General features: G+C 46.2%; 1 protein-coding gene across 9 annotated transcripts in view; it reads right to left on the bottom strand.

Moving 5' to 3' along the window:
- The window catches only part of ELMO2 (engulfment and cell motility 2), a 49,188-nt gene that overhangs the window by 5,398 nt on the left and 21,452 nt on the right, over positions 1 to 22,338 (bottom strand). For 7 of the 9 annotated variants that reach the window (XM_073326831.1, XM_073326830.1, XM_073326837.1 and 4 more), the window contains 9 exons: positions 22,176 to 22,275; positions 17,667 to 17,818; positions 14,783 to 14,861; positions 14,130 to 14,165; positions 10,527 to 10,577; positions 10,093 to 10,215; positions 9,637 to 9,771; positions 9,041 to 9,145; positions 8,844 to 8,952 (listed from right to left, as the gene is read on the bottom strand). In XM_073326831.1, the coding sequence (XP_073182932.1) occupies positions 8,844 to 8,952; positions 9,041 to 9,145; positions 9,637 to 9,771; positions 10,093 to 10,215; positions 10,527 to 10,577; positions 14,130 to 14,165; positions 14,783 to 14,861; positions 17,667 to 17,818; positions 22,176 to 22,275 (890 nt within the window). Of the gene's footprint in view, positions 1 to 8,843; positions 8,953 to 9,040; positions 9,146 to 9,636; positions 9,772 to 10,092; positions 10,216 to 10,526; positions 10,578 to 14,129; positions 14,166 to 14,782; positions 14,862 to 17,666; positions 17,819 to 22,175; positions 22,276 to 22,338 lie in introns of those variants that run through there. The other 2 variants (XM_073326835.1, XM_073326839.1) reach the window with 2 other exon arrangements.

Raw genomic sequence — 22,338 nt, 5'->3', positions numbered from 1 at the left:
ACCCTAATTGTCAAAAATTTACACCTTATTTCCTTTTTGAATTTGTCTGGCTTCAACTTCCATCCATTGGCTTGTGTTACACCTCTCTCTGCTAGACTGAAGAACCCATTATTAAAATATTTGTTCCCCATGTAGGTATTTATGGACTGTAATCATGTCACCTTTTATCCTTCTCTGTATTAAGCTAAATAGATTGAACTCCTTAAGTCTATCACTATAAGGTATCTTGTAATCTTTTAATCATTCTTGTGGCTCTTCTCTGAACACGCTTCAGTTTATCAACATTATTCTTGAATTCTGGACACAGGAACAAGACATGGTATTCCAGCAGTAGTCACACCAGTGCCAAATAGAGAGGTAAAATAACTTCTACTCCTACTCGGAATTCCCTTATTTATGCATCAAAGGATTACATTAGCCCTTTTGGCCACAGCATTGCACTGGGAGCTCATGTTTACCTGATTATCCACCACAACTCCCAAATCTTTTTCAGAGTCACTGCTTTCCAGGATAGAGTCCCCCATCCTGTAAGTATGGCCTACGTTTTTCGTTTCTAGATGTATATATTTAGCTGCATTAGCATGCATATTGTTTGGTTGCACCTAGTTTACCAAGCTATCCAGATAACGCTGTATCAGTCTTATCCTCTTCATTATTCACCACTCCCCCAATTTTTGCATAATCGGAAAACAGTTATTTTATGTTTTCTTCCAGGTAATTGATAAAAATATTAAAAAGTGTAAGGCCAAGAACCAATCCCTGTGGGAACTCATTAGAAACACACCTGCTTGATGATGATTCCCTGTTTACAGTTACATTTTGAGACCCATCAGTTAGCCATCTTTTAATCCATTTCATGTGTGCCACATTAATTTTATATCGTTCTAATTTTTTTAAATCAAAATGTCTCGTGGCACCCAAGTATATTACATGAACAGTATTAGCTTTATCAACCAAACCAGTAATCTCACCCCCCTCCAGAAAAAATAAAGATATCAAGTTAGTTTGAAAGAATCTATTTTCTATAAACTCATGTTGATTGGCATTAAATTATATTACCCTCCTTTAATTCTTATTGAGTGCGGTTTCATTATTTTGCCCAGGATTGATGGGAGACTGACAGGCCTATAACTACCAAGGTCATCCCGTTTACCCTTTTTAAATATTGGCACAATATTAGCTTTCTTCAAGTCTTCTGGCACTTCCCTAGAGTTCCAAGACTTACTGATAAATCAACATTAACTTTCCAGCAAGCTCCTCAGCCAGCTCTTTTAAAACTCATAGATGCAAGTTGTCTGGTTCTGCTGATTAAAAAATGTTTAACAGTCTCCTGAGATATTAGTGGATTGGAAAGCGTGTTATCATATATGACATGACTATACTACCTGTTTTTTCCCCAAATGCAAAACAGAAATATTTATTGAACACTTCTCCCTTTTCTGCATTATTACTGATAACACTAACACTCCCATCTAGTAAAGGACCAATACCAGTGTTAGGATTCTTTTTGTTCCTAATATACTTTAACTCCTCCTTATTGTCCTTAACTCTGCTGGCCACAGATTTCTCCTTCTGTCCCTTTGCTTCTCTTATCAGTTTTCTACTATTCTTAATTTTTGATTTATAGTCATGACTACTGACTTCCCCTTTCTTCCATATATTCCCCCCCTCCTTCCCCCCAATAACTTCCTTTTGCCCTCAAGGGGTTTTCTGCATCTGTTTCTACTTTCACCCAATGGGGACTGGCTCCTGTAGCTGTTTGGCCTCCAGGTGGCAAGGTTTGCCTTGGGGTGTTGCTTGGAGGTTGTCTGGGTTCCTCAGATTTTCTTTGCATCTTGATGGTTGCTACTGTGATTTGCGCTGTGCCATAAAGAATGATTAAAAGAACAGTTACTTACCCTACAGTAACCACGATTCGTCAGTGTGGATCCCACTGTAGGTTCACATGTGGCAAGCTTGGAATCTTTTCTGAGTAGCAGCATCTGTCACAGCAATGCATGTGCCCTATGCCCCCTTGCATTCCTGTGCTAGAGCATAAAGCAGCCACGACCCTTTTTTAGTTCCCTTGCAATTCGTAGCCCATGACTGCTGAGGAGTGTGAAAAGCATGGATGGAGGGTGAGTCATGGGATCCACACTGACTACATCTTGATGAACCACAGTTATTGTAGGTAAGTAACTGTTCTCTCTTCTTTGAGTACGTGTCAGTGTAGATCCCACTATAAGTGACTGGAAAGTATTGTTCCCTCAGGATGGTGGGAATGAAGAGTATCAGCTGCAGTAGTTAAATAGAGATTGGAGGACTGCTCTCCCAAATTGACATCAGATCTAGCACCTAAGCACAGTTCATAGTGTTTGACAAACATGAATGGATTGTTTAACATAGCTGTCTTGCAGATTTTGGATAACTGGCATATTTTGGAAGCAGGCAGATGTTGCTTGGGCTCTGGTGGAGAAAGTCTTAACTGTCAGTGGGAGAGGTACAGTGGCCAGCAAGTAACACAACGAGATATACTGAGTTACCCATTTTGATAGTCTTTGTGATGAAATAGCCTGCCCCTTGGAGCAGCTGGCCACAGCCACAAAATAGATGTTGGCACAATCTAAAAAGTGTGGCCCTGTCACTAGAATATTGGGAAACTCTGAATATATCCAGAGTTTGCAGCAGCTTCTCTTCTTGGGTGGAATGTGGCTTTGGAGAGACCAGAGATAAAGTGATAGATTGGTTTTGGAACTCAGAAACCATGTTGGGAATGAATTTTGCAGGAAGTCTAAGTACAATCCTGTCTTTATGGAATGAGGCATAGAGGGGTTCTGCATGAGTGCCTGAAGCTTTCTCACCTTGACTTGGGTGATGACCACCAAAAAAAAAGACTGTTTTGAGAGTGAGATGGTGGATAGCACACTCCAAGAGGGGCTCAAAAGGGAGCTCTGTTAGCCTTAGAAGGATGATGCCGAGGTTCTATGTGGGAATAAGTTCCCTGACCAGTGGGTAAGTAGCCATTAGACCCTTGAAAAACTTGGATATTGGCGGATAAGAGAAGATCAAGAGCAACTGTATCGGTGGATGGTACACTGATATTGCCACCAGGTGGACCTTGACTGAACTAAAGGACAATTCAGAATGTTTTAACTGCAGCAAATAGTTAAAAATCTTCTGGTCTAAACTGTATCAGGCAACCCATACAGAGAATCTTTTCCATTTGCTGGAGTCAGTTTTCTTGCTCTGTACCAGGATTTCTTGAACTTGTAAGGAGCAATCCTTTACCATGGTGCTTAACCAGCCAGCATTCAAGCAGTCAAGCGCAGGAACTTTGGTTCAGAGTGGAGAATCTGACCCTGTGACAAAAGGTCTAATTGGCCCCACAGCCTGCCGGTGATTGCACAGACACCTGCAACAGGTCTGTCAGCCAGAACTGCCTCAGTCAATAGGAGCTCTGAATATGACCTTGGTACTGAGACTTTATCAGTAACCTTGGGGATTAGCAGAATTGGTGGGAAGGCAATACAAGGTCTTGATTCCATTGCAGAAGAAAACCATCCAGCAATGATCAAAGGCTCATGCCCTCTCTGGAACAGAAGTTTGGACACTTGGTGTTGTCTTTGGTGGTACACATCAGAGCTGTTGTCCACTGATGGAAAGTCGACCTAGTGAGAGAATCCTGCATTAACCCTTGTGACTGGTAATTGACTGCTTGCTCAGGACGTTCATCAGATTGTTGACAACTCCCAGGCGGTGCAGAGCTCCCAGGGTTATGCTATGCAGATGATACCATTTCCATGGTTTGTTCATTCCTATGCAGAGAGGCAAAGAGCTGTCACTCTTTCCTCGTTTATGAAATGAAATGCGAATGTATTGTCTGTCAGTATCTGCACTATGGAATGTCGTAAGACTGGGAGGAATGCCATACACATCAGTCCAATTGCTCTGAGTTCTAGGGCATTTATATGCAGCCCTGTGTCCTCTGGGGACTAGACTCCTTGCATCTGTAGATGGCCTAGGTGAGCTCCCCAGCCTGTACCTGATGTGTCGACTAATGCCATAGTTGGCAACAGGGTCACTGTGACCCGCATCCCTTTTTGGACTTTGTTGGGATGCAGCCACCAGTCCAGCACTAAGAGCACATGAGGTGGTAGCAGGACTTTCCTGCTCATCAGGTACTTAGCCTAGAAGTAAACTGACCTGAGCCAGAATTGTAGAGGCCTCAAATGAATTCTGGCAAGCAGCATCATAGCTGGTTGTGATTTCACTGTGTTCAGTGATAACTGGAGCAAAAGGAATCAGTCTTCTGGCAGCTTAGCCCTTGCTGTCATGGAATCTATCCTGGCCCATATAAACTATTATCTGTGATAGGATAAGAAGATAATTTCTTGTAATTCACCAGGAAGCCCAGCTGGGCAAACAGGGAAAGGGCACAACTGAGGCTTCTCAGAGCTTCCTGATAGGATCTGCCTCTGATCAGCCAGTCCTCTAGACACAGATGCCCTCTTAGGTGTGCCACCATTGTGGCAACACATTTTGTAGACTCTTGATGCTGTGAAGAACCTGAAAGGCAATACTTTGTACTTGCAGTGATTGGGCTCTACTGTAAATATCCGTTACTTCTGTGGCCTAGGTGGATCGCTGTGTGGAAGTACATTTCCTACAAGTCAAGAGCCACAAATCAGTCCAGAGCCTTCTGGGATGAAGAAGGTGCTACCATACTGAATCTGAAGCGGCAAATGTGTCTGTTCAATCTCCTCTGAAGAAGGCAAGTTTTTTCTTCAGAATAAGGAAATATTGGGAGCAGAAGCCTTTTCCCCTGTCCTCCTGTGGAACCTCTCCTATGGATCCTAGATGAAGCAATGAGGCCACTTTTTTGTAACAGGCTCTCATGAGGGGTCCATGAAGACAGACAGGGAAGGAGAGTGGGTAGGGGCAAGGAAAAGAGTTAGATGGGGCATACCCAGCACTCACTTGCTGGTATAATCCCAGACCACACCAGATGGAAGTGGGTGAGGTGGTTTCTCAAGGTCAGCTCTGGGATGGTCTTGATGTGGTTCTCAACACCCCAATCAAACCTGCTGCACAACAGAGGAAGATGGCAGGTACTCCTGGAGCTACTGCCCTGCTTTCTGGATGTGTATCTGGTTGGTACCTGGCAACAGGACAGCGTTCTTTGCTTTTGTAGGCTCTGATGTTGGAAGAGCTTTGATATGGTGCTAGGATGTAGATCCCTAGGATCCTCAGCACTATCCTTGAAGCCTTGAGAGAATGGGAGTGCCTCAGCCGTCTGGTTGCTGAACAGCTGCCTGGTGTGTTATGATTGCCATAGCCATGGATCTAGCAACTGTACCAGACTTAGAATCATAGAATCATAGAATATCAGGTTGGAAGGGACCTCAGGAGGTCATCTAGTCCAACCCCCTGCTCAAAGCAGGACCAATCCTTGTCCATTGCTACTTGTAGCGCTGTTTTTTGTTATCACCTGGACCTCTGATGGTTTCTCTGAGCTCTTCTCTGCATCCCTGTGGGAGCCAAAATAGGAAGGGGATGGAAGAATCACACTCTTTCCCCTATAAAAAACCCCTTTCACGAACAAGGTCTGATAGTTCATCATACACATCCGGAGGGAGGCTGATGAATGTGCCCTCTGACTAAAAAGGTCTAATTTCATGAGGTCCCTATCTTTAGGAGTTCCTTGATGGATCTGATCTTTTCTCCTGAAGAACAGATACTACTAGCAACCCTGGTGCCGGATGCATCTAAAAATGCTCAAAGCTCTTGAACAGTATTTGGCAGTGCTTTTCTTCTTAGTTCCAAGCAGGGGAAAGCGAGACTGGGGCATGCCACAGTCCCTTTGCTGGGTCCAGTATGCCCTCATTAAATCAGGAGGTCAATTCTTGATGGCCCTGAGGAGCTAAAAATATCAAACAGCTTGTGCGTGTTCTCTTGGATCACTGCTATCTCAATAGCTGATGTTTTAGCTATCCTCGAGAGCACATCTTGGAAGGCTCTAAAGTCAACAATGGCTAGTGTCTGGACTGAAGCAACCACCTCATCAGGAAAAAATGAAGACCCCTTTGGTGGGGAGAACAGTTGGAGCATCTCTCAAGCTGCCTTGACTTGCTCATGAAGGGCTTCCTCTAGTTCTGATGAGGGGAGGGCTTGGCCATTGACCCAATGGTGATTGAGATGTCATCCTTTTCCCCTATACATACAACGGGGGTCTGCTCCTGGACTGTGGATGGCCCCAGGAGGGCTGGTAAGGCCAAGGTGCAGATTATAAGAGTACTGGCCAGATTGGCAGTGGACAGGTCAACTGCAGCCATGCATCGGTGCCTGGTATAGAATGTTGCTGGAACTCCCTCTAAGATCCTTTTCTGAGAGTAAGAGATAGAGGTGTAAGTAGTTTGACCTAGCAGTTATGGCTGGGCTGGTGTCCACACAGTCAAGGGTGGCCACGAGGCAGTAGTCAGCGAGCAGGGATAGGAGTAATCGCTAGAGATGGGATCAACAGGCAAGAGTAAAGGTCAGAGTCCGGCTGAATTTGGAGACTGGAGATCAGAAAGCTAGGGGAGGTCTGGAGTTGCAGCAGGCCAGAGGTCTGTGTGGTTGTCCAAACAACTTCCTGGGGCACCCTCTAGGGTTAAATAGTGAGCATGGGCCAATAAAAAGGCTGCAGGATATTGCAGCTCTGGACCCATTGGCATAGGCACCAACTTTCTCCGGCGCTGGTGGGAGCTTGCGCCCCCCCATCCCTGGCCCGCCCCCATTCCAACTCCTTCCCCCCCAAAGTCCCCGCCCCAACTCTGCCCCCTCCCTGCCCCTATTGGACCCCTCCCCAAATCCCCACCTGGCCCCGCCTCTTCCCCGAGTGTGCCACGTTCCCTCTCCACCCCCCTCCCTCCCTGCCACGCGAAACAGCTGTTTCGCGATGTAAGCGCTGGGAGCTAGGGGGGAAAAAGTGGGCACGCGGTGCACTCCCGCAGGAGGTGGAGGCGGAGCGGAGGTGAGCTGGAGCGGGGAGCTGCCGGTGGTTGCAGAGCACCCACCAATTTTTCTCCTTGGGTGCTCCAGCCCTGGAGTCAGTGCCTATGCCCGTTGAGCAGTTCTTCCTACCGCACCTAATCTCCACAATGCTCCTTGGATGGGGCTCTGGATGGCCCCCTGGTGACGATGTCAGAACTGCAGTCCTGAGCTCTGCAGACCTGGGTTCTAGTCCCACAGATCCTTACGCTGATCTGATGGAAGAGGGTTCCCTGCTTGAAGTAGGAGAGAGGGAATGGGTTGGATATGGTGAAGAGAAGTACATCTCAGTGAACAGCAGTACCATTGGGGGTATGTCTGGTGCTGGGGCCTCCAGTGCTGGTTTCTATCCCAAGTGTAGAGGTGATGGCAGTTCCTCTAAGGTGCATCTTGGTACCAGAAAGGTTTGTTGACTGGCATGAGTGTTGGTACCTGTGTAAGTCTCAGTGTCAAAATCTGTAAAAGTACAGCTGTCTCCTGTGCTGTCTTCATAGTCTGCTCGCTTGCTTCCAGCCCTCAATGTCATGGAGGGGTTAGACCTGTCTTTGGAGGAATGTTTCAAATCCTCTTTTCAGGATAAAACTGCTGGATGCTCCAAGCTGCACTTGGAATCCATGCCAGTCTGTTGGTACTCTTTGTCCTGGAGTTGGTGCTAAAGTGTTGAACAGTAAGGCCATCTATGCCTGTGCTATGACTGGTCTTGGAGATCTTGGGACTGATACCAGTGGTCTTGGCACCCTTTTTGATGACTTCTTCCCCCCCAATGGAAAACAGGGGTATGGTGCCTGCTTAGTGGAGCAGTTGCTGGGGATAGCCTCCTTGACTCCAGCTTGGTGGAGCTCTCGTCTCCAGGATTGGATGCATCATTCATGGATTGCTCAAAGATATGTAACTTGAGCCTCGTGTCTCTTCATGTTCGCGTGTTGGATGAGAAGGAACAGCAGAATGAGCACTTGTTGCGGATGTGCCCTTCCTCAAGGCAGAAATGGAATCTGTTGTGCTCATCAGTTAAGGACATGAGATCGTTGCACAATGGACAGGGTTTTAACCTATAGCATGTGTGAAGTGCCTCACTGTGCTATGCAGGTTGTGTGCATGGGAGCTTTTAGGCAGGTTAACCCCTAACCTTTTCCCTTTTTTTTTTTTTAATGTCCAAATCAAAATTAATAATGAGGTGAAGAGGAATTCCTTCACAGAATAAAGTAATCTGAAGTGAGTTTGAAGCTCAAGAAAGAGTAATGAGTCAGACACTCATTTGGTTCAGTGTCTCTGCCATGGGTTGTAAGAGGGAACGAAGGGAGGGTTGTGGTCTCTTTTCCCTTTATGCCATTGCACAGGGCACACACAGGGCCCAACAGACATTGCTATTCAGAAAAAGATTATGAGGGACATGCACACCTATAGTGGGATCCATACTGACACATGCCTAAAGAAGAGCTGAGCACTGCCACCCTTGTAGCCCCAGAAGAGAGCTTCTCTCCTGACTCTCTCACATGGCTCAGGAGGCCCCAACAGCATCCATGGCCTTGCCTACATAAGGACATTTCTTACCTGCTCTTCAGCCCTGGTATTACCAGCTGGATGAGCTGTAGTGCAGGCAGTTTTACCACTGTGTCCTCTGACCCTGTACAGCCCTACTCCAGCCCGAGGAGCCTAGGTCACCAAAGAGCACAGACCCTGGTCTCAGCACTCATGGATCACAAGAAAGCATGGAGCTCCAGTCTCTCTGCCCTTGGGCACAGGATGTATACCCTATGGGTGATTTCAGGGGAGCACCTCCCCAGTACACAGCACATCCAGAGAAAGGTTCCAGGGGTTAGGGTGGAGGCACTTACGGAGCTCCCCAACCTGCAGGATTTCACACAGCATTTTGGTGAGCTCAATGGCACTGCGCCCAAATGGGCACTCATGCTTGTCCTCTCGACTGCTGTTCTCCAGGACAATCTAGAGAGAGAGAGAGAGAGAGAGAGCACGCATGACGCAGCACAAACCAGGGTGATGATGTTTGCAGGAGGTACCCTTTTCTCCATACCCTGATGTAGGTGTCCTGATGGAATTTGGCCAAGTAGAGCATGTTGTCCAAAGCCAGCATCCCTGGGGGAGTCTGGGTAAAGTCCATGGCTGGATTGATGTGATTCTGTGGGTAGAGTGTAGGAAAAACCCAAACACATTAGTCCTAGGGAATCCTGAAAGAAACTTCCCTGAATCTGCCTGTGTAGGGGGTCCTTAACCCTCCCAGAACCCTCCGCCTGAGATGAGCAATCCACACAGGGAACACTCGAGTGGCCACCTATCCAAGTTGTCTCTGGAAATGTTATTTGTTGCTCTTGTGGAGATAGATGTGACTCGCACACAACAATCTGTGCCCTCCGAGAAGATCCTTGCACATCATGCGCAAGAGACCTGAGCCCAATCACTGGCTTTAACTAAGCAGTGTGTTCACAATGATACAAACAGGGGGCCCTGCCTCTGCAGAGTTCCTCTCTTAGGAGATGTCCAAGGCTCCGATACAGAAACGGGGTGTCATCTGTGCACTTTGTGGCCTCCTCCTGTTCCCCCCTCCCCAATAGGGAACTCTTAAGCTGCCTCTAGCACACGGCGGCATCAGCAATCCCTCCGGATGCATACAGTGAATCCCAGCATCTTGTAGTCCTTGGTGTACATGGCTTTGCGTTTCTCTGTCCCGCCCCCAGGTACGGTGTTGCCATCAGACTCTGCATCAAAAGCGATTCTTCTCAGCTCAAATATGACATCTCTTTGTGCCTGAGGGATAAACGGCAAGGAGATTGCAGCGCATCAGGAATCACACCAGCAATATTTCTACACAACACCATGCGGTCCTGTCTCTCTCCAGAGCTCATGTTGTGGGCATGGATCAAGTGCCAGGAATTGAGCTGGCACTTTTTACGGTGACACCCATTGGGAACTTCAGCTTTTAACACTCCCTGCAGCTGAGGTGGAGCTAAGGAAGCCAGTCATGAAGCAGTTCCCCTCTTTCAGCACCTCCTGTCCCTCATAATCGTACCCAGCCTGCTGATCCTGGGGCTTCCTCTACAGTGCACTCACTGCAGCCCTAACAATGACCTGATCATTGGGATCCATCTTGGTCATCATCCGCTCTTCCAGGAGGTTAAAGGTCAGGACCTGCAGCACGTACAGCTGATGCGCCATTTCTGTTTTGATTGGGCGGTTTCCTCTGATCACATGCTGCAATATCAAGGGTGGGGGCAAGAGTGAACAGTTAGAAAAACTACTGAGTGCTGCTTGCTGTAGGCATAAGTCAGGCTGCCCATACCCCTGTGTTCATGAAGATCCAACACCTGACGGGACCTGCTCTAATGCCAGAAGGAAACACGCTGTCAACGGTCTTCTCTCTCTTTAACAAGTGGCTGCAATTCCACTCTGCACAGACTCATACTCCTGGAGGTGCCCTTAGGCAGCAAGATTTATACTCAGCATAATCGAGGTTTCCAATTAGTAATGGCTAAGAAGCTCCCTGTCATTTGTCACATACTCACATTCAGGATTATAGACCTCAGGTGCTTCTGGGCAAACGCATTAGCCATTTCCTGTTGGGAATTCAGAGATAAAAGAAACATGAGAGAAAAACAAAAACAGAACCCACCTCTTGCAGAAAGGAGAGAAAAGGCGAGCGACAGATCAGTGACAGCCCATACTATGTAGGGCAGATAACTCATTACAGACAATCACTGTGGGACAATTCCTCCCCCCGATCTGTGTCTCTTTAGAGTGCTGGTCATCCTGAGATCTAAGGGCCCAATTCATTATTGCTCTATGGCCCCTTTGCACTGCCATACCACCAGTGCAAGAGGATGTGTGGAGGTCTGGGGGCAGGAGGAAGCTTGGCCCTGGATGTCCCCTGCTGGTCAATGCCTGTTGGAACTATGGCAGCATGGAGTGTTACTTGGGCTGCCCTAGCCTGTGCTGCGGGCCAAGCCTGTCCCAGATGCCCTTGAACTGGGGAGGTGTACTCTGACCAGTGCAGGGATGTATTTGTCTACAGAAGTCTTACTGCAATCAGGTAAACAGCCCAGCCAGCATGTTCCGAGCCGACACAAGAGTCCCCCTGTTTCAACAGCTTATCACTTCCTCAGAACTCTTTCTCTGGAGCTCACATTTCCCTTGTCTCAGCACCAAAGATGATTTTTAAGGGGCAGTTTGAAGACAAACCACTGAGCTGATTTTGAGTTACACAAATAGAAAGGAAGTAAGTTTCATGCTTGAAGTTTTCAGTTGCTATATTTGCTCCAGTGGCTTTTTTCCCCTCGGCCTGTACCTCAGCCTGAGGAGTAAAGGCTCTTTAACTGTGCTCTTTCCAATTTAGCAAAGAAATAAAGAAGTGAGAAGTGTTTAAACATTACACATGCTGAGGAGGTGCCTCATCCCGACAGACAGACAGACACATGAGTCTGCTGCAAACCTGTGTGTCTGGGACCAGCATGGCCAGCTGACCAGACATCATGCACATATCACCTACCCTACCATCTCTCCACAGGTCTAGATGACATGCTGGTTAAAACACCAGCAACCTGTTTACACTATCAGGTGGAGCTGTGCCAGTGCGAATATCATGGTGGGAGCTTTTCAGAAATTTGCTATTGGGGCAAGGTCTTTGGATGGGCCCATGATAAAAAGAGGCAGACCTATCAGGCCATTTGCCATCGGGAATGAATTCAGCAGAACAGTCCATTTCAGAACCCCTGCACATTGTGAGCACTGGTGAACACAGGCTGGGCAGGCCCAGAATTGGATTTGAATATGAAATCATACTTAAATAATTACACCAGTGCAACCTACCCCTCCTGATCTCCCTTGCACTGTCCCAACTGCCCAAACTCCCCATGCCAATCCTGCTAGTTCCAGGCCACACAGGAAGTATGGCAAAATGTACATTTCAGCCTGCTCCTAGGGTCTTTGTTTTCACTCTTTTGGTTCTATATTGCTGGAGACAGGAACCACTAGGAAGAGCAGAGTGACACTCTGGCTGATAGCCAAACCACCTAGAACTGTGAGCTCAGCAGGGCTCACATGCTAACTATAGTCAAAATGAGTCAGTACTTGAATGGGAGACATCTTAACACCCAGCTGCTGCAGGAAGTGTGGTTCAAAAGAGGATATATTGCCCCTTGAATTAGCACTGTTTCTTATTATTTATAATTTCTATTATAATGCCCTTAGAGATTTGTGCCATACAAACACAAAATAAAGGGAGTCCCTGTCCCAAAGAGCTTACAGGCTGTATATATGATGATACAACAGATGGATAAAGCAGGTAAATGGTTGGAAAGAAAGGAGACAGTGAAACAATCCTGATTAGCATAGTAAGTAGAAGTGTGAGCACACATACACTGCCTAACCACTGTCAAATGATTGATATTGTCCCTAATGCCCCAGGATGGGCCTGGCGGCACTGTGCTGCAGGGAATGGTGAGGGTGACTGCAGGGGGCGCTTTCCTCTCCAAGTCACTATTGTCCCTAATGCCCCAGCATGGTACTAGGGGCTCTGTGGGATTGGAGGTGCTCTTTTGGATTGTTATTACTGTAGTGCTGAGAGCCCTAGTTGTGGACCAGGACCCCAACATGTTAGGCGCTATACAAAGGATGCAAGGAAAATTTAAGTGGTCATTAAAGATCCCTTGGAAACGTTATGAGTTGGGTATTAGCCTTGGTATCTTGGCCAAACTCCTACTCACATAATTATGGTTCTTCCTCCCTGAATTACCTGTGAACTTTCCATTTGAGATGGTAAGCCTACCCATTGTCTGTCTTAGAATATTACATCATGTTTGCTAAGTGCTGTTAAAAGTGTCAACAGAGCTACCTCAGAGGTGGCTGTATTTTCAGCAAGAATAAAGTGCTCTCTCCTGCTACAAAAGTCTGCAAAACACTTTAAGAACCTTCCAAATGGAAGTCTCTAAATCATACTCTAAACTGCATGGGCAGTGGGACACAAGCAACAATCCTGAGGCAGACAGCTGGAGGCTGAAGTGTATTCTGATGGCATAATTGCTGAAGGGGTAGCCCCAGATCAGGCATGACATACACTACAACCTGACAGGTTTCAGAGTAACAGCCGTGTTAGTCTGTATTCGCAAAAAGAAAAGGAGTACTTGTGGCACCTTAGAGACTAACCAATTTATTAGAGCATAAGCTTTCGTGAGCTACAGCTCACTTCCTCAGATGCATATCGTGGAAACTGCAGCAGGCTTTATATATACACAGAGAATATGAAACAATACCTACTCCCACCCCACTGTCCTGCTGGTAATAGCTTATCTAAAGTGATCATCAGGTGGGCCATTTCCAGCACAAATCCAGGTTTTCTCACCCTCCACCCCTCCACACAAATTCACTCTCCTGCTGGTGATAGCCCATCCAAAGTGACAACTCTTTACACAATGTGAGAAAACCTGGATTTGTGCTGGAAATGGCCCACCTGATGATCACTTTAGATAAGCTATTACCAGCAGGACAGTGGGGTGGGAGTAGGTATTGTTTCATATTCTCTGTGTATATATAAAGCCTGCTGCAGTTTCCACGATATGCATCTGAGGAAGTGAGCTGTAGCTCACGAAAGCTTATGCTCTAATAAATTGGTTAGTCTCTGAGGTGCCACAAGTACTCCTTTTCTTTTTACTACAACCTGAGAGCATCAGCATTGAGTACTGTGAATGTTCCCCTTCACCTCTGCTATCATAAGGTCTTATCTACATAGCAAGTTTTCTAGCCTATTTTAAAACCAATCAGAGCTGTAGCACAGACTCAGTTTTAGGCAGTTTAAGGTAGCTTGGCCTGTTTTTACTGAACTGGTTCTGGTTATAAAATTGGTTTAGCTGAACTGGTTTTAAAAGTTTCCCCAGCGTAAACAACCCCTTTATGGACCATCATTATAAATATCCTCTGTGCCAGCTAAAGTCAAGCAGACCCTCCGTATAGTTCCTCCATCACCATCCCCTGGATCACCCCTCCCATGGCTCATCCATCACCTCCAATCCCCATGCAGCATCTCTGGCACTAGGAGAGATAGCTGGAGGATAACTACCTAGGATGCCTACAGATCAGCAGGCATCTGACCCTCCCCCAGGGCTGGAGTTACTTACAGTAACAGGCAGGTCTAGCGGGTTAAGGAGCTTGTCCTGCTGGCAGAAAGCAAAAGGCACAAAGAGAAGCAGACAGAGGAGTTAGCTCAGAGCCCAGAGCAAAGGGCACAAACAGGGCACTGGAAGAGGAAGAGTTAACAGAGCAAAGCTTCACGACACAGACGCATGCACACCCCACACCTAGGTAAGATCTTGGGGCGCCTCAAGCAGAGCAGATAACTTACTTCTCTTATGCATGTCATGGGGACATGCCCATGGGTCTTAGAGATTGTGTGTGCACATGTTGGACAGTCCCATGGGGCTCCTAACCGCCCCACCCTGTGCTGCACTCCCACGTGACATTCCCACAGGACTCAGTTTCTCCAAAGGGTGTCCATGCGCTACATACAATCGCTCTATGCTTCTTCCCCAGCAACACCCCATTTTCCTGCTGGACATCCCCCACACCAATAGCCCTCTGCACCAGTCAATATCTCTGTTGAGATTGCTGCATTTCCCCCCATGCTGAACCACTGCAAGAGAGTCCCACAGCAATAGAAAGAGCTTGTCTGAGTCTGGGCCCCATTCTGCTTAGACAGATGCTGCAGGTGCCAAACGAGCAGTCAGCCATTAATCAGGCCAGGGGTTTTGGCTACAGAAAGAAGGTCACAGACCTGTCTCTTGTCCTCAGGCGCCTTCAGGAAGAGGGCATTGATCAGGGCAATGGCATACGTCTGAATCTCCTGGTTTGAGCTGCAGGGACAGAGACACACGGAGAACTGGAGATGAAAGAAGCAGCGAGTGTTTGCAGAACAGGGAGGGAATATTACAGGCTGTCACTTCACCCCATCTATTCAAGGATATCTGGAGGCAGGATCTGCACTGGTGCAGCTCCTCAGACAGGACCCAACTATTTTTACCACCATGTCATCTAGCTTTGCTCAGAACACCACTGAACTGACAGGTAAAAACTGCTGTAGTCAGGGGAAAATACACTATGACAAATGCTTCCAAACATGGTTTACGCTATTTCTTCTGGCTCACATGACAGACACTGTATCAAAGAGTTTACAAACCATTCTCAAGCCCAACAACCTTTGGCCTCAGTCTCTACCAGCAGAAACTCAAACTGCAGCAACTGCCAGAAGCAGCATCCACATTCTGAACAAGTTTTAGAGTAGCAGCCGTCGGAGAACACTTCAGTCTCTCTGGTCACTTGATTACAGACCTAAGTCGTAATTCTTCAACAAAAAAACTTCAAAAACAGACTCCAACAAGAGACTGTTGAATTGGAATTAATTTGCAAACTGGACACCATTACATTAAACTTGAATAAAGACTGGAAGTGGATGTGTCATTACACAAAGTAAAACTATTTCCCCATGTTTATTTTCCCCCCTTACTGTTCCGGACACGTTCTTGTCAACTGCTGGAAATGGCCCACCTTGATTATCACTACAAAAGGGTTTTTTTCTCTCCTGCTCGTAATAGCTCACCGTACCTGATCACTTTCGTTACAGTGTGTATGGTAACACCCACTGTTTCATGTTCTCTGTGTATATAAAATCTCCCCACTGTATTTTCCACTACATGCACCTGATGAAGTGAGCTGTAGCTCACGAAAGCTTATACTCAAATAAATTTGTTAGTCTCTAAGGTGCCACAAGTACTCCTTTTCTTTATTCTGAACATTTATCCTGAATGCAGCTCTCGGGACACAGGGGCCAGAGCCTCAACCTCTGGGCTGTGGTAGGTGGGGGCTGTAAAATTACAGGCCCTGACTCATGAGCCTAGACTTTTTATGAGGAGGACAAGGAGGCTCCATGGGAAAGGCTGACCAAGGGGAGAGGTTGTCATGGGTCGCTCAGGTCGGGGAGGAGGAGCTGGAGAGGGCATGGTAGCTGGCCCTATGTGTGGCACAGAGTTGAACACAGAAAAATAAAGAGTGAAGACATGAAGCAAACGAGACAGGAGCAGCAGCTGGCTCCCTAGTGGGAAGTGAATAAAAATCACGATTAAAAAGTTTTAGATTTTTAAAAATTTAATTAAAAAATTTAAAATGAGATATTTTATTTACATGTTGTTAGTTCTTTACTTTCTCCTCATTTTATAGTCTTACATTATTAATAATGAGGTTTTGTACTTGTTTATAATTAGTTTCCTAACAGTTTGTGGCATTTCAGGTTTACCTAGAGGTTTTTTTTCTTAAGAAGCTTCAGCCCTGAAATGAAGCATCTCTGATCTTCATTAGTATATTTTTTTGAGAGAACATCACAAACTCAAACATAAACTCAATAAGCAAATACCCAGTGCTATATCTGCAACTAGAGCTCAGCAAAATATTTCGAGCAAACCATTTATTTCCTGAAAAATGTAGTGGTGATGCCCTCCTTATAAAACGTTTAGCACCCAGTGACTGGGCACTTACCTGGGATGTGGGCAACTGTGATAGAATACATGCCTGTGTTCACACCCTACACACTATTGTAAAAATGTTTGTACATGGTATGCCTTTTGAGGTATTTAAAATCATAATTTGCTTATCAATATCATGGCAAAATGCATGTAGTAGTGCAATATGTAAAGTTATAAACAAAAGCTGAGATCTTGACTAAAAATATGTTTCCCAGAGAAGTCTGGGAAATGGCCAACCAGTTCCTCAGAGACAAAGGGCAAACTGATGCCTCAGCCAGGTGTGAACAAGGCTGATGGACCATTACCTGCTAAATGGCTGTGCTTTGACAGGAAAGGAGGCAGGGGCAAAAAAATCTACATCTTAGCAAAGCACATGCATGGACCTGCACTGACTCCTATGGTTCTCAGCTCACGTGGATCCAGCTGCAGGACTGGGCTTGATGGGATTAAACAATTTTGCAACAACCACCTTGCAGCAGCCAAACACAAACAAGGAAGGTAGCCGTGCACTTGTCAGACCTTAAGCTGATTGTCCTTCTCAAGCAATTCTGAAAGCACAGAGGGGATTCTCAGGGAATGCAAATATTAGGACTCCTTGGTAACTGGCCTGTGATTTTTGATCATGGATTGTAATGAATGTTGAATGTGTTGCATTATGAAATATTCATGTTAATATCAATGTTTGTGAGATTGTATACACAGAATTCACAAGTTTTAACTTTGTTAATGTACTGAAATACTAAACAACTGTTCATTGGTAACACTGAAGTAATTTTGCTTTACAGTGCTATTTGGATTTATAAAATAAAAGTTTTGACTAACAATACAGTTTTAGGCCCCAATCCTGCCAACTCTTCTGCACGTGCATATTAAGCACATGATTAATCCCACTGAAATCAGTGAGACTATTCACATGAGGGAAATTACTCAATTTCTAAAGTATTTCCAAGATTAGTGCCATAATTTTCCAATTTCTTGTTCTTTGCCTTTCGCAGATTTGTAAAGTTCAGATAAGACACCCTACCAGTAATGCCATTTAAAACAGCATTGTTATGAATTTTAATCTAAAATGATAATCTAAAAAAGTTTTACAAATCTCAGTTTAGTTTTAGATCTCTCCAGTCTGGGTTGTTGGATACTCACACCTGGAGGTGAGAGATGAGCTGCCCCACAGTGATCTCCTCCGCTATCTTCTGGTACAGAGTCTGGCTGTTCAGCACCATGCTCTCTAGGATGGCCAGGGATCGCTGAAGAATAGAGACGTCCACCATGGGCTGACTCACATATCCTGCAATCTAAATCCAGAGAAATCAGCACCTCAGCAAGATGCCCACCACAGAGGCTGTGTGACAAACCAAATACCAAAGTGCTTTGACACAGGCAGGCAGAGGAGGCAGGCCTCAGAACACCAAGAGGAAGTGTAGCAACTGCATCATACTCTTAAAATCAGCACCACCTCACCTTGCATCCAGCTGCCTGCAAGAGTCACACTGTTCCTGGAAGCTGCATCAGAGCAGGAGAAACCCACTCCATGTGGAGCATGTGACATGCACCACAATCCCAGAAGGTCCAGCTTCTGCAACTGTGAGAAGGACACTACCCCAACTCTGAGAGGCTGTGGCCTGGGCATCTCCTGCTTTTATGGAGTAAGATGGTCTGTAACCTTCCTTAGCATAAGGCTGTCTCACTCATGCCTCATGTTGCACCTGCCACATAGTCATAAGAGATTCTGACATCCCTACAATCCTTATTTGCAGCATGCTGCAGGATTTTGTATCAAGAACCAATAACTACACTGCAGAAGCTGGAGATCTAGGCACCCAGGGAAGCATAGGAGCAGTTTGGGATTGTGGGAGACACATATAAGCTGGTTGTTTCTGCTAGAATAGTGAATAGTGACACAATTAATGCTGACTTTTAAAATGGGCCAGACCACACCTATGGTTCACATTCTGGTAAGTCAAGTGGAAAAGTATAATTAGGCAGCCTTCAGATTCTATTTTGGCCCAACTACCAAACACCCCAAAAACTAACTGCAAAATTTTTTTAAATATCTCAGAAGCAGGAAGCCTGCCAAACAATCAGTGGGGCCACTGGATGATCAAGGTACTAAAGGAGCACTCAAGGAAGACAAGGCCGTTGTACAGAAGCTAAATGAATTCTTTGAAACAATCTTCACTGCAGAGAATTTGAGGGAGATTCCCACACCTGAGACATTCTTTTTAGGTGACAAATCTGAGGAACTGTCCCAGATTGAGGTGTCAGGGGAGGTTTTGGAACAAATTGATAAATTAAACAATAATAAATCACCAGGATAAGATGGTATTCACCAACTGATCTGAAGGAACTTAAATATGAAATTATTTACTCCTGGAGGAATTCTGCACCACTGCGCAATGCAGAATTTTACAGAAATTGTTTTTTTGTGCATAATTTCCTTTCCCCCACAGACATGGGCTGCAGTGCTGCTGGCCACCACTAGGTGCTGCTGGAGCTGGCAAAGCCCTGCTCAGCTCACACACACAGAAGACACTGCATTGGGTGGGGGGAGAGCTAGAGGGTTCCTGCCTGGAAGCTGCAGTTCTCCGCATGAGGGAATGAGAGAGCAGAAAACTCCACACAAGCCGGGGACTAAGCAGCAGGCTGTTTCTCCCTCTGGATCCCTGGCTGGTAGGGAGGCTGTGCTGGGGGGTTGGGGAGCATGGCTGGGCTCCTGGAGGGAAGTGGCCATGGCTGGGCTCTCGGGGACGGGGGGGGGCATGTATCTAGGCTGGGGGGCCCCCATGGCCGAGTTCTGGCAGAGTAAGGGGTTCAACTTTATTGGCTGGGGGGGCCCCCCACGGCTGAACTCGGGGGGACGAGTTGTGGGTGTCTGGCCCCTCCAGCTGGGGTGGCGGGGGGTGGGGCAGAGAAATAGGAACTGGGTTGTCATAGGGTTTTCTTTAATTCTTTGCTCCTGGGGGAATTTTTGTGTTTCTCTGTATTGTTACAGACATACTTGCTGACAGGTATTTTGAAATAAATTACCAAAATAATTGAAACTGGAGTGATTATCTAGTGTTATTTTGATAAATAAAATTTGCAGAATTTTAAAATATTGTGTGCAGAATTTTTATTTTTTTGGCACAGAATTTTCCCGGGAGTAGAAACTGCAGAACTACTAACTGTGGTATGTAATCTATCCCTTAAATCAGCTTTTGTACTGACTGGATGGATGACTGGAGGATAGCCAATGTGATCCCAATTTTTTTTAAAAGCTCCATATTCAATTACAGCAATTAGAGGCCGGTAAACCTAACTTCAGTACTAGGCAAACTGGTTGAAACTACAGTAAAGAACAGAATTATCAGACATACAGATTAACATGATTTGTTGCGGAGGAATCAATATGGCTTTTGTAAGGGGAAATCATGGCTCACCAATCTATTAGAATTCTTTGAGGGAGTCAGCAAACATGGACAAGGGTGATCCAGTAGATACAGGCTTTCAGAAGCCTTTGACAAGGTCCCTCACCAAAGGCTCTTAAGCAAAGTAAGCAGCCATGGGATAAGAGGGAAGGTCCTAAATTGTCAGTTTTCAGAATGGACAGAGGTACATAGCAGGGTCCCCCACGAATCTGTACTGGGACCTGTGCTGTTCAACATGTTCCTAAATGAGCTGGAAAAGGGGGTGAAAAGTGAAGTGGCAAACTTTGCAGATGACAAAATTATTCTAAAGAAGACTGTGAAGAGTTACAAAGGGATCTCACAAAACTGGGTGACCAGGCAACAAAATGGAAGATGAAATTCAGTGTTGATAAATGCAAAGTAGTGCACACTGGAAATCCCAACTATACGTACAAAACAATGGGGTCAAATTAGCTGTTACCACTCAAGAATGAGATCTTCAAGGCATTGTGCATAATTCTCTGAAAACATCTTCTCACTGTGCAGAGGCAATCAAAAAAGCTAACAAAATGGAGGACAGATAATAAAACAGAAAATATAATAATGCCACTATATAAATCCATGGTAGGCCCACACCTTGAATACTGAGTGCCATTCTGGTTGCCCCATCTCAAAAAAGATCTATTAGAATTGGAAAAGGTACCGAGAAGGGCAGCAACAATGACTAGGGGATGGAACAGCTTCAATATGAGCAGAGATTAAAAAGACTGCGACTATTCAGCTTGGAAAAGAGATGACCGAGGGGGGATAGGACAGAGGTCGATAACATCATGGCTGGTGTGAAGAAAGTGATTAGGGAAGTGTTATTTACCTCTTCACATAGAACAAAAACCAGGGGTCAAAGAAATTAATACATAACAGGTTTAAAACCAACAAAAGGAGTATCTCTTCACACAATGCACAGTTAACCTGTGGAACTCATTGTCGGGAAGTTGAGAAGACCAAAATATAACTGGGTTCAAAAAGGAATTAGATACATTCAAGGAGGATAGGTCCACCAATGGCTATTAGCCAAGATTGTCAGGGATGCAATCCCATGCTCTGGATGTCCCTAAGCCTCGGACTGCCAGATGCTGGGACTGGACACAGGGGATGGATCACTCGATAAATTGCCCTGGTCTGTTCATTCCTGTTAAAGCACTGGCCACTGTCGGAAGACAGGATACTGGGCTAGATGGACCATTCATCTGACCCACTTTGGTGGTTCCTCTGGTCTTCTGTCTTATGGAGTTATTGTTTCAGACTGTCCCCAGACTCAGAAAGACAGCATTGCAGTACATACACTAGAGTCATGTTTTCTCTGCAACAACAAGGGCTAGAAACTCAGTTTTATTTTTAAATAAAAGCTGAGATTCTGGAGCACAATTCTGTGGATGAGTCCATGGCCATAGAATACACAGGCTATAATCTGATCCCTGGCCCCTGTGCCTGCCCACCACTCTGATCCCAGCCCTGCCTCCAAAAGTGATCTAGTGTAGCAGGGCTTAGAGCTCAGATAGAAGCAGAACCCAGGCATCTATAACAATGGTGGTTGCTGCTGTGTCCTGTCTGCGCAGCTGAGCAGGAGACTGGAGCTGCAATCACCAAACATGCATCTACAGGAACCACCATGAACAGAGACCCATTTCCTGAACAGAGTGGAACCCAACCAGAATTCAGGTCAGCAGAGGGTTTGTGACACTCTCTGCTAGCACCAGTGACGCTGCGGGGGGTGGGCTCTGCTAGAGCTGCAGGTGGGGTGTGAATAGGCAGCAGGAAACCCTTCCACCTCCGCTGCTAACTCCACACACAAACTGCCACAGAGACAAGCCTCCAGCAGAAAATCCACTGGGGAAATGTTTGGAGTTAAGCTGTTACTTTCCCACTCCTTCCACGCCATACCTGCACCATATGTGTCCATCACGTGCCCTACTTCACCACTCTATGCCAGGCCTTCCTCCACATCAAGTCCCTTCCCTGCCCCATGCCACACTACACCCACTTCCCCCACCGTATCATGTCCTGTTCTCCCCACAGGCCACGCCGCATCTCCGCCCTGCTCATGGCGCACCTGCCCCATTCTCCCCCTCCTCCTATGTCATGTGTGTGCCACACCACATGTTCCCCTTTTCACTCCTCCCACTGCCATATGCAACTCCCCTCCCCTTTATGCCACACCTCTGCTGCTTCACTCAGCATCCCCTCCCCCCTTCTCCTCGAGCCACACCTGTTTGATGAAGGTTATTGAGACCATGTCCCAGGAGACGATGCCATGGTCCATGAGCTCCAGGAAGGCAGTCAGTGTGAACGCCAGCATCTCGCTGTAACTGAGAGGAGGAAGGGGAGTGTGATTGCAGGAGACACAGAAACCAGCCTGGGCAGAAGACACA

The sequence above is a fragment of the Lepidochelys kempii genome, unplaced genomic scaffold (genome assembly GCF_965140265.1).
Source record: "Lepidochelys kempii isolate rLepKem1 unplaced genomic scaffold, rLepKem1.hap2 scaffold_117, whole genome shotgun sequence".
Lineage (NCBI taxonomy): Eukaryota > Metazoa > Chordata > Testudines > Cheloniidae > Lepidochelys > Lepidochelys kempii.
The sequence above is the reverse complement of the archived record's forward strand: the minus strand, read 5'-3'. Positions and strand labels throughout refer to the sequence as shown.